Source organism: Canis aureus, chromosome 1, assembly GCF_053574225.1.
Source record: "Canis aureus isolate CA01 chromosome 1, VMU_Caureus_v.1.0, whole genome shotgun sequence".
NCBI lineage: Eukaryota > Metazoa > Chordata > Mammalia > Carnivora > Canidae > Canis > Canis aureus.
In genome coordinates, this window is record NC_135611.1 from 92275206 (window position 1) to 92288002 (window position 12797).

Here is a 12797-nt window from a genome sequence, read left to right on the forward strand (position 1 = left end):
GACTTCTTTCACTTGGCGCATTTTTGAGGTTCATCCATGTTGAAGCATGTACCAGCACTGTGTTATTTTTATGGATAAGATAAATCTGAAAGACACCATCAACATCCTATTGTATGGATAGACCACATTTTGTTTATCCAGTCATCAGTTGATGGGCATTTTGGGTTCTTTCTATGTTCTGGAAATCGTGAATAGTGCTGCTATAAACATTCACATACAAATAGTCACTTGAGTACCCGCTTTCAATTCTTTGGCGTATATGATCAGGAGTGGAATTTTTGGGTCATATGGTAATTCTATCAAAGCCTAATCTTTATTCTAGTTTTTGACAAGGTTTCTTAAATGGTTTGAGATTAATAACATGCTGCCAGCATTACCTTGTCTCTAAAGTCAATGTGGTTCTGGAGGATGGCTCTGTGGTACGTGGCTGTCCTCACGAAATCTTGCATCATGTTCTGCTGCTGGGAAATGCAGCCATAAAACTGTAAGGAAAAGAGAAGGATGGGGAGAGTAAACAACCCACGAGGCATCATTTCATGACCATCTAGTCAAGGTAGGCTGAGCCTAACACACAGGCAAGCCGAAGCTCAGAAAGATGCAGTAACCTATCCATATTTGCCCTATTTGTAAGGTCTAGAACTATAAGTCAATCTCAGACTTCCAAAGGCTGCTCCATTCACAGATTCAGGCCTAGATATTGCCCAGGTAGGTGCCCAGGGTTCTCAAAGCAAAGGCTATGAGAGAACACAAAGAAGAATAATAGGCACAAGAGAGAGAAAGAGGCCAGAGACAAAAGGGACGTCTCTAATGAGTCCTGAGTCGGGAGAGAAATGCAGGACTTGGACAGAAGTCTTGAGAGAGGGCAGGCGTAGGGCAGGTGGTGACGATGGTCATTCTTATCAGGCAAGCCAGCTGAGTGATATGGTGCATACAAATCCATGATCACTGAGTCACAAATACCGACATCCTAACTGCCACCATTTGATGGGGTTTGCTGTTATAGGCACCACACTGAATTCATATACATCCTCTCATCAAATTAAATCATTAAAAAAAATAGATGAATTTTCATCCCCAGACAACAAAAGTGAGGCCAGGAAGTACAGCAACTTGCCCACATCCTGACAACTTGAGAAGTGAAGGTGGTGAGGATTCCAACCTGGGCTGTGCCACCACTCAGGGGACCACGCCATGAGTAGTGGCAGGGCCATGCCCACGGCATCCTCCCCGACCACCAGCCTGCCCAGGTGTGTCCACAGGGGTGTCCACAGGTGTGCGGCACCTGGAACCCACTCCTGTCCGCCAGGGCAACTTTCCTGACCTGGAAGTACTGCACGGCAGATGCCTCTTCTGTCCGCTGGTTGAACACCGACAATTCCTTTTTCTCATTCCGGCATCTTTTCAAGGTATTTGAAAAGGAGCTGAGATCTGCAAGGATAAAAAGCAGATCCGTTTCTACACTGAGGGAACCACAGTACTCAGCACTGCAACCACAGAACTCAGCACTGCACTCTGTACAAAAGTCTGAGAAAATATTAGAAGATTCAAAGGGCACGTTGATCCCCGGACGCACACACGATAGGAATGGCAAGGTGGAAGCAGGAGCCACTCTGAGATGTGACAGCCTTCGACTCGTCAGGCATACTTGTGTTCATCAGTGTCACGGGAGAGAGCCAAGTGGGACACGCAGAGGCTGGGCTCAGGGAATTCTCCGGGTCCTGTGTTCATAAAGCTTACAGGCTTATTCTCAGTACATGCTCTGGGGAATGTGATTGTTGATGATAATGAAAAAATATATGTGAATATAAAAACATATATAATGAATATATATACATATGTGTGTATATATAATCTCACTCTATTGTCACAACAGGGTGTTTTTTACATTTAGTATACTCCAGGTGTAGAGAGAAAAAATAAAATAACTGAAGATATGTGGATATAAGGAAATGCTTTCTATAATTTGAGGAAAAGAAATAAATAGATGAAGGCTCAGAAAATCCCCAAAGTATTATTACTAATAGATAACACAGCACAAAGTGGTCAAGTTTTGTGACTTCAGCCTTAGAAATGTCTCTTACGGGACACCTGGGTGGCTCAGTGGTTGAACATCTGCCTTTGACTCAGGACATGATCCCGGGGTCCTGGGATTGAGTCCCGCATCGGGCTCCCCGCGGGAAGCCTGCTTCTCCCTTTGCCTATGTCTCTGCCTCTTTCTGTGTCTCTCATGAATAAATAAATAAAATCTTGAAAAGAAAAAAAAGAAAAAAAAAAAAAGAAATGTCTCTTACATCCCGCCCAGTGGTCCTTATCGCCTGTGACCTTCTCCCTTTCCACCACTGGTGATATGACCAGGTCTCTCCTTTACAGCCCGTGCTGGATTCCTGATGCCCACACACACTCAGTTCACCACAAGCTCCAGCCCCTCACATGTGTCTGGCCTTGCATGCTACCCTGCACACCTTCTCCTTGTGCACTGCGTCCTCCACACTTCTGCCATGCTAAAGTGCTTACAAATGCCCACATCAACCTGGTCCTGGCCTGGTTTCTTGACTTGAAACCGTATCTCTTCTCTTTAAATTCACTTTTTTAAAAGGTTTTATTTATTTATTTATTCATGAGAGACACACAGAGAGAGGCAGAGACATAGGCAGAGGGGAAGCAGACTCCCTGCGGAGAGCCCAATGTGAAACTCGATCCCAGGACCCCGGGATCATGACCTCAACCACTGAGCCACTCAGGTGCCCCTAAATTCACTTTTGACATCAAACTCCTATTTATCCCCCAAGATTTAACTCAATCAGCATTTCCTCATTGCTATGTTCTGGAACACCCACAGGCATGGTGGGCTTCAACACTTGATGAGAATCACCTGGAAAGACTTTTTACACTATGGATGCTGGACCCTCATCCCACACCTGCTTAGTCAATGTTCTGATGATGAGGCCAAGGCATGTCCAGAGTTAGTTTTCATGTGTAAGCCAGGGATGAGAGCCTTTGCTCAAATCTCATGTTCTCAGCTTACCACCATATTTCATATTTTATTGAAAATATCTTTTTAAAAAAATCTATCTATAGCAAACTATTTTAGGGCACGGTTTAGGGCTTCAGTCTTCACAAATAGTACTAAGAGAGCAGCCACTCAATAAACACATCTGAAATGAATGTGGTAAAACTATTTTCAATTTGTGAGCCAGCCCTGTGAAGCTCTGGGGCTGCCCCATGTCCAGGGGGATAGGTTGAAAAGATACCTTGTCTGAGAATAAATATGTGAACATACCTAACACAGCTCCACTCAAGGGAATGCCATGTACTCTAAAGAAACTTGGAGATGGATAAAGGAATGGTGGAATAAGTCAAAATTAGATTTACAGTGTATGCTGAACAGTGTCAAATGCTCACCCCAATTATAAACCCCCATCTAGCTAGTGTCCCCATGTGGATCTCTCTTTTATAAGAATGGCTTGTTGACTAAAACTTTACCTGCATTATAAAATTTTCTGTCGACTCTTTATCTTTTGCAATTATACCCTTATAAAGGAGAGGATGTAAGCAATGATTTTTAAGTAATTGCAAAACCGACACCTAAAAAGTATAGAACATTTGCAAAATGCAACAAACTAAAAAGAAGAAAATAAAAGTATGCAATTTATGCAAGCTATTAATTATTAACATTTCATTGTATGGTGTTTTGGAGTGTTTGAGTGCACGCGCATGCGTGCAAAAATTCCTCTGCAAAATTCTGTTGCACTATTTTGTAAATACATCTTTTCATTCAAGATACTCTGAATAACTTCTCACATTATTAAGTAGTCTCTCCACCTGACTGTTAATGGATGTATGCTTCAACTTTCATGGATGTGCCATGTTAGCCAATTCCCTGTGGTTAGATTCCCGAGTCTCTACCCTGGTCTACTGTACCAGAATGACAGAGCCCAGCACTTGTATTTTTAGCTGTGTCCCTGGTGATTCTGATGACAAGACATTTTTGAGAACTCCACTTAGTAGAACCTCTGTATAATATGTATTCTAACTCTACATTACATTAAAATATGTGCTATTTCTTCACAACTTTTTCCTACACGGGCAATAAATAGATGAATTGGTATTTCTGCTCCCTTAAAATATTTTTTTAATACAATCTTTTTTTTTAAATTTTTTTATTTATTTATTTATGATAGGCACACAGTGAGAGAGAGAGAGAGGCAGAGACACAGGCAGAGGGAGAAGCAGGCTCCATGCACCGGGAGCCCGACGTGGGACTCGATCCCGGGTCTCCAGGATCGCGCCCTGGGCCAAAGGCAGGCGCCAAGCCGCTGCGCCACCCAGGGATCCCACAATATTTTTTTAATTAAAAAAATAATATGTAAATAACTTAATCATATTAAATTTCAAAATGCAGAAGAGAAAGTCAGGAAGGATAAATGATTCCTAGATATAACCACTAATAGGATTTTGAGACAAAATCTCCCACTAATTTTTCTTTGTTATGTTTTTATCTACCACCATATTACTTATAATAATAGTATCGTACTCTACTGTTTTACAACTTGCTTTGTCATGACAAATAGTTAGGCTTTTCTGTGTCAGGTGCCCCTAAATTCACTTTTGACATCAAACTGGTGATATGAAGTTGACAGACTTTTCCTATGAAGTCTGTCAACTACACATAAAGCTGCAAAGCTCAATAATTACAATGTCTTTTTGCTCTTCTCTTATTTGTTCTCAGAGGCAACATCAGAGACTTAGTAGATCTTAATTTCAACAAGGTTTTTAACTATGTTCTTTCAAATCTTGAACCTACTTATTTGCTTATCAAGTTCTACTGGGTGTCAAAAGTACCAACCCTATTAAACTATAATCTTCTATATTTGTATTTTATTTCTTTTAAAAGATACCAGATAATATTTTCAGACTCTAAAATATTTTAAAACTTTGTTAGATAAAAACTTGCAACAAACAAGTTAAACAAGTATAAAGGGAACACACCTCAATATTACAAAGGTCATATATGACAATCCTGCAGCTGACATCATACTCAATAGTACAACATTGAAAGCTTTTCTCTAAGACCGGAAACAAGACAAGGATGCCCATTCTCACCACTCCTATTCAACATAGTATTTGAAATCCTACTCATAGCAAATCGCAATAAAAAGAAATAAATGGCATCCAAATTGGAAAGGAAGAAGCAAAACTGTCTCTGTTTGCAGACAACATGATATTATATATAGAAAACCCTAAAGGACCCCACCAAAAATTGTTATAACCAATGAATTCAATAGAGTTGCAAGATACAGTATCAATACACAAAAATCAGTTGTGTTCCTAAACTCCAACAATGAACTACGAGAAAGAGAAATTAAGAAAGCAAAATCCTATTTAATATTGCATCAAAAAGAATGACATATTTGGAAATAAATTGAATCAAGGAGGTGACACCAATTATCTGTACTCGAAACTTTAAGACATTGATGAAAAACATTGAAGATGACACAAATAAGTGTAAATATATCTTGTGTTCATGGTTTGGAAGAATTAATATTGTTAAAATGTCCATATACCCAAAGCAATCTACAGATTTAATGTCATCCATATCACAGAAAAAGAAAAATAATCCTGAAGTTTGTATGGAACCACAAAATTCCTAATAGCCAAAGCAATCTTGAGAAAAAAGAACAAAGCGGAGGCATTACACTTTCTGATTTCAAACTATATTGCAAAGTTGCAGTAAGTAAAACAGTATGGTGTTGTCATAAAAACAGACACACAGATTAATGGAACAGGATAGAGAGCCTCTTGCCTACATACGTAATCAATGTACAACAAAGATGCCAAGAATATCTTATGGGGAAAGGATAGTGTCTTTAATAGATGACGCTGGGAAAACTGGAGAAGAATGTACCCAAACCTCTATCTTACACCATATACAACATCAACTCAAAAGGGATTAAAGAATTGAACATAAGATCTGAAACCATAAAACTTCTAGAAGAAAATGGGGATAAACACCTCAACATTGATCTTGACAATGATTTTTTTTTAATTCGACACTAAGAACAAAGGTAACAACAGGAAAAATAAATAAATGGGACTACATCAAACTAAAAAGCTTCTGCACTGTGAAGGAAACCATCAAGAAAATGAAAAGGCAGCTACTGAATGGGAGAAAATAAATGCAAATCATATATCTGATAAGGAGTAAATACCCAAAGTATATAAAGAACTCATACAACTCAATAGCAGGAAAAAAAAAAAAAAAGCCACCTCCACTCAATCTGGTTAAAAAATAGGTGAAGGGACTGAGTAGACATTTTGCCAAAAACATACAGATGACCAACAGATACATGCTTCATATCACTCATCATCAAGTAAATGCAAATCAAAAACACAAGACATCACCTTATACCTGTTACAGTGGTTATCATCAAAAAGACAAAAGATAACAAGTGTCAGTGAGGATGTGGAGAAAAGGGGACCCTTGTGCACTGTTAGAAGGAATGTAAATTGGTGCAGCCACTGTGGAAAACAGGATGGATGCTCCTCAAAAAATTAAAATAGAACTACTATATGATCCAGCAATCCCATTGCTGGGTATATACCCAAAGGAAGTGAAATCATCATCTCCAAGAGATGCCTTCACTCCCATGTTCACTGCAACATTATTCACAATAGCTAAGATATGGAAATAGCCAAAGTGTCTGTCAACAGATGAATGGATAAAGATACATATCTTGTTATATATATTATGTCATATGCATCTACTTCCTGCAATGAAATATTAATTCAGCCATGAGACAGAGGAAATTCTGCCATTGGGGACAACATGGGTAGAACTTGATGGCATTAAATTAAGTGAAACAAGACAGATGAAGACAAATACAGTATGTTATCACTTACATGTGGAATCTTCTTTTAAAAAGTCAAATTCATAGAAAGAAAGAGTAGAAAAGTGGTTCCTTAGAGTTTTCTGGCTGGGGGCGGGGGGTGCAGAAAAGAATAGGGAGAGGTCGGTAAAGGGATATAAATGTTCAGCTATAGGAGGCATAAGGTCTGAGGATCTAATGTATTACATGGTGACTATAGTTGCTTAACAACATACTGCATAACTGAAATTTGCTGAGAGAACTGAAATGGCCTCACCAAAAAAATAAAATAAGATAAAATAATAAAATAAAATAAAATAAAATAAAATAAAATAAAATAAAATAAAATAAAATAAAATAAAATAAAATAAAATAATAAAATAAAATAAAATAAAATAAATAAAATAAAATAAAATAAAATAAAATAAAATAAAATAAAATAAAATAAAATAAAATAAAATAAAATTTCTTGGGCATACTAAAACACCCAAGAAGATAGTAGATAATATTGACTCAGCTCTAGGCTGAGGGAACTGGCACCTCTCCAATTCCCTCTGCGCTCTCAGAGACTGCCAGCAGTGGTCTGTGTCACCCATCTGTGAGTTCTTTGAGTCCTGGGCATCTAAGCTGTTTGGGCTTTCAAAGCCTACAGTAAATTCATTTGTTCAACAGTCTTTTGAATATTCCCAACAGTTGCAAATCTTCATACCTTGGGGGACAGTTGAGCTTTTAATATACCCCAAAATAATAGGTGCCTAATTTAGTAAACAAGATGTGTGATGCATTGAAAAGTATCACTTTTGGTTAACAAACAAGATTATGACTATCAAGTAATGTGAATAGTCTTGTGTCACTCAACTGTCTCCAAAAGAAAATGTAAAAGAGAAGCTCCAGCAAAGTTTTAGGTTACATCAGTATCCATACAATACATTAACAGTCTTCTAAAGTAAACAGTAATCGGATAAATTACCTCTATTATGTTTCTGTTAAAAATGTTATAATATTATTTTAGATGCTATACTCACAACTTTATCAGAATTTCCTGTTTGACAAGTTGAGGATGTATTTATGGGATTTAGAAAATAGGGAGCATCTTCGAAAGTCCAGGAATCAGCATCAGTTAAGTCCTGCCTATGGTGATTTCTGTCACAATGGCTCCCAGGAGAATGTTCTCTTTACAGCCTCCCTTGCCTTTATTTTAATGGTTAAAATAAATGTGTGCAAATAAAGGAAATGTTTCTGTTTCCATATGATGTATAAAGATTTTTTTTAAAAAAATAACTTTAAAAAGGAAAAGAAACTTAATTGTTGATTCTTCTCTCCCCTCAGTCTCCAGGAAAAAGGACTCTGGAAGACACTGTCTTAATCCATTTGGGCTGCTCTAGCAAAGTACCATAGACTGGGTGATTATAAACAACAGAAATCCATTCCTCACAGGTCTGGAGGCTGGAAGTCCAAGATCAGCGTGTCAGCACAGTCAGGTTCTGGTAAGATCCTTTTCTGAGTTGCGGACTACTCTCTTCTGGCTATATTCTCACATGGCAGAAGGGCCAAGGGACCTCTCTGAGGTCACTTTTATAATCACAATCCTAAGGCCCTGCCTTCAAATACCACCACCTTGAAGATTAGGTTTCAAATACTAGCTTTGGGGGAGACACAAACATCCCATCTACAGTGATGCTCACTGCTGAATCCAAACTGAGATGCAACATGAGTAACCTACCTTCTCTTCCTTGGTTCTCCAAACTAGGGGGAGGGACTTTTGATAAGAGGAGTGAAGGGAGTCTTTAAATCCAGCAGGTAATTCTATGTTTTGGAGAACATTTGGGCAAAAGGTATTTATTATTATTATTATTATTATTATTATTATTATTATTATTATTATATGAAAGAACTTTTTGATCTGCAGGCACCATTTGTTTGAAAGATGCCATTCTTCGCTCCTGAAGGAAGAAAAGAAAGGCTTGCTGTTTAGAACATAATCAAAGTCTAGGGCCGCCTGGGTGGCTCACTGGTTGAGCGGCTGCCTTTGGCTCAGGGCGTGATCCCAGGATCAAGTCCTGCATTGGGCTCCCTGTAGGGAGCCTGCTTCTCCCTCTGTCTATGTCTCTGCCTCTCTCTCTCTCTCTGTGTGTGTCTCATGAATAAATAAATACAATCTTTTAAAAAAAATAATCAAAGTCTAAATGGACATTACGTTTGCATATTGGCTCCTTCAGCAACTCAGGGTACAAAGGGTGGGGGGAAAGGGGTCAGAACCACTGCTGTGGAATAGAGGTCCCAGTTGGGTATATCCCAGAAGTCTGAAGCTGAGGGCAGAGTTTTTAAGGATGGGGATATGCCCTCAATGATGACACAATAATACAAGCCTAGTCCCTCTGACACAGCAGGGCCTAGGGGTAAAATAGTAATGCCTCTCAAAGGACACACTTCACACTGGGAAGATGGTGGCTTGGTAGAATTGATATTGCAGCCATGCTGGCTTCAACTGCCATGTTTTGTCATTTTTTCACCACAGAGATGTAAATTTCTCTATTGTATAGATATTAACCATGCTACTGTCAGGATTCTAATTATTTCACTTTGATTCTCAATCTTGATTTCAGTTTCTTCTTAACAAGCTATCACTCTTCCATTTTAGCATGCAGTTATACTCTGTGGATCCAGAGACTCCAGAGACACACCATTTCCTTTTTGGTGCTGCTTCGAAAAGGACCAGATTGAAGGGATCTGTTTTTGTTTGCTTGCTTCTCTTAAATAGCTGCTATTTACAAGTGATACTGTCTGTAGCACTTTCCATACAGTTTATTTACCAAGATACTAGCATCTTTTTTTGCAGGAAAGGGTGATACCTGCCTGGCTGCATCAGCTGTTCTGGCCACATGTCCCAAAATTATACCAGAAAACACACTACTGACAATATGATAATCATGGTGTAGATATTTTTTTAAAAATAAAAAACAAAACAATAATCATATGTCGAACTCTAAACATGGTTGCAGAACTGCTTTTGGCTATCTTGACAAATTTACATACAGCCTATTTTAATTTCCTTCAGCCCATGAGCTCAAGTTTGCCAAATTGAGCTCATTTCACTGGGCACATAAGGAAGCGATCTATTTTCCTGAAGTCAGAATACAAAAAAGACAGCAATGCTGACCACTCGCCCCCATTCAATTCTCCTTCCCCTATCCTCATGGTCTGGGTGCTTTCCCCTTCAGGATGGAAATGGCTTAGAATAATTTAGGATACATTTCATTGATTCGTCCTATCTGGTCAGAGCTGCAGAAGCAGAACTGTATCATCAGGGCATCATCTGAGCAGCACCCATATGCTGCCAACAGCTGCAATGCAGATCTTCTCTCTGAATACATCCCAAACAGGTATACCTGCAGGGGACTCTGCTGCTGAGTAAAGTTCAACATAAGGATAGCTCTTTTTAGGTCTCATACAAGCAGGGTTTCTTAGGAAAGTAGCAAAAGGACTTAGATAGAAAGTAGATTCATTGAGCAATCAACAGAGCATCACTGTGAGACACTGGATATTTCCATTGCATAACATGAAAAAGCTAGAAAAATGGACAGCTTCACCAAACTTCAAGCTAGTTTCTCCCTTCTAGTGTTTCTGTTTCAAAAAAAAAAAAAAAAAACCAAAAAACTTGTCAGCATTCAGTGAAAGCAATTGCCAAATCAACCTCTCTTAAAACAAAGGTACTTATGCACTCTGAGAAACTGAATGTATTATTGCTTTGCTCTTCTTTCAAAGCTTTGCAATTTGCAACCAAAGTTATAATTCACAATCCAGATAACACTTACCTACCAAATGTTAGTACAAAGCACATTGGGGAGGGCAATTGGGGAGTATTTTGTATACTTGTCACATTTCTACATGTTAAGAGTCTTATGCAAAAACACATTTTGTCAAATTTCAAAGCAATCTTCCTGCATAGATTAAAAACCAATTAAACGCTTGAGATGATCAGCATTGACCTAAACATTATTAAAAAAAAAGTGAAGAAGATAGGTTGTGAAGGTACGTTTGTTCATTTGTTTTAATATTGAACCAAGTCCCTCATTCCTGTGGGATCCTAGCCCTCTTGCCCTGACACTCTACCCACAACAGGGAAAGCCCACGATCTAAGAACCATGTAGTCTCCAGTAAGCAGAAGGAACAGGGGTTGGCGTTGGACGGAGGGATAATTGACTGAGCCCAAGCAAGAAAAAGATTCTAAGGCAAGGACATCAGTGAAAACTCTTTTGTTGGCAAGTGGTGGAAATCCAACTAAGTTTAACTGAAATAGAAACGTTATGGCTCACAAAACTGAAAAAATCAAGGATTAAAATTCCATTTTTAAGAATGGCTGTGTCCAGGAGCTCAAATGATATTTTTAAGACACATTCTCTCTCTCTACCTCTACCTCTATTTCTTAACTTTGTCTCTGTCTCTCTTTCTACTTCTGTCTTTTTCTCTTTCTTACTGCGTATTTTCTCTGTTTCGGCTTCATGCTCAGGGGGATGGCATGACCCCTTGCAGAACAAGATGACCACCTGCATCTCCACATCTACATTGTTACCAGCTCAGCAAGTCCTGTCTTTCCAAATTGTTCCAACAAAAGCCCCAGACTGAGTTCCACTGAGTCTTGTTAAATCAAAGACCCATTTCTGAATCAAGTGTTCTGGCCGGAGGTCCGTGTCAACTGACCAGACTAGAGCCAGCCGCATCTAAACCCAAAGGAAAACTGGGCTTCTGTTAGCAGAAGCAAGGAGAGTAAAGACAGGCTAAACTTTTCACTGCTAAGACAGAAGTAGAAACATTACAGGCTAAGGGGAAACAGGGCAAGGAGAAGTGAGAAAATCTGTGGGCTTCGGGGGGCAGACTGGAGAGAGGTGAGCCATGGAGAACAGACACTCAGCTGCTTGGCTTCTGAAATCTTTGAGCTTGGGCTAGCCTCAACCTGGACTGTTTTCCCAGCCCAGAGTGCTGCTGTGAAAGACCTACTACAGAGAAACCGAGCCAACACTTCGGGTCCTATAACACGTTGTGTCCCCAACACTGCCACAGTCACCAGCTTCATCTTCCTGTCCACCTTCTCTAAGACTATCCAGCCCTGCTAACAGCTCCTGATGTTCTGTTCAGGCCCCTGGATCCCATATCCCACGTTAGCTAAGAATGAGCTGCTGAACAAAGGGTCACACAGCCTGAAACAAGAGACGTGGGGACACCGGAATAAAGTGGCTGGGCCCTGAAGCTCCAAAGGGAGGGGGCAATCCTGTATCCTCGTTTTCCTGTCCCAGTGAAATTGTCAAATCCATTTCCTTTCAAAAGGATTCTAGTAATTGATGGTTACCAGACAGGAGGAGGACTGGGGGATGGGTGAAATGGGTGATGGAGATTAGAGTACACTTACCATACCAGATTGATATAAATAGGATTTTAAAATGAAATGAACTGGGGGGAAAAAAGGAGTCCTGATCTGGATAATAAATTATTGAGTCATTGCAGTCAGAAGATGCTGTAGTTTCAAGGAAGGTGGTTGTGCGGGGTCAAGTGCAAGAGGAAGAGGCAGCTAACAGAGATAATGACATAAAAAAAGGCAGATGGGGGAGTCCATGCAGGGGATACCTAAGTCCCCACTACATCCAGGACACTCTGCTTCTCGGCCTTAAAGGCCGCAATACCATTCCTTAACAGTAACTTCCCTTTTTAAACTGCTTTTTAGGTAGCCTTGATTAGAACAGGAATTCCCCCTACATTCCAACAATTTTTTTCCCCCTCTGGTTTCAATGCCAGTTGACCCAGGTTTACTAAGAGTTTTCTTGCTTTTGGTTTGGTTTAGCTTTTGGTTTTACTAACAATTTTACATATTTCCACATTGTAGTCATTTCAAGTGTTTTGTTTTTTTAAACTGCACTATATTTTTCTCTTTGAATT

The 12797-nt window shown here is 39.4% G+C and overlaps 1 protein-coding gene across 2 annotated transcripts in view; it reads right to left on the reverse strand.

The window, feature by feature from the left end:
• LOC144320058 (histone-arginine methyltransferase CARM1-like) overlaps positions 1–12797 on the reverse strand; it is a 248903-nt gene that overhangs the window by 100904 nt on the left and 135202 nt on the right. For both annotated transcript variants that reach the window (XM_077908451.1, XM_077908452.1), the window contains exons 3-4: positions 1322–1428; positions 378–482 (exon numbers count right to left, since the gene is read on the reverse strand). In XM_077908451.1, the coding sequence (XP_077764577.1) occupies positions 378–482; positions 1322–1428 (212 nt within the window). The remainder of the gene's footprint in view (positions 1–377; positions 483–1321; positions 1429–12797) is intronic.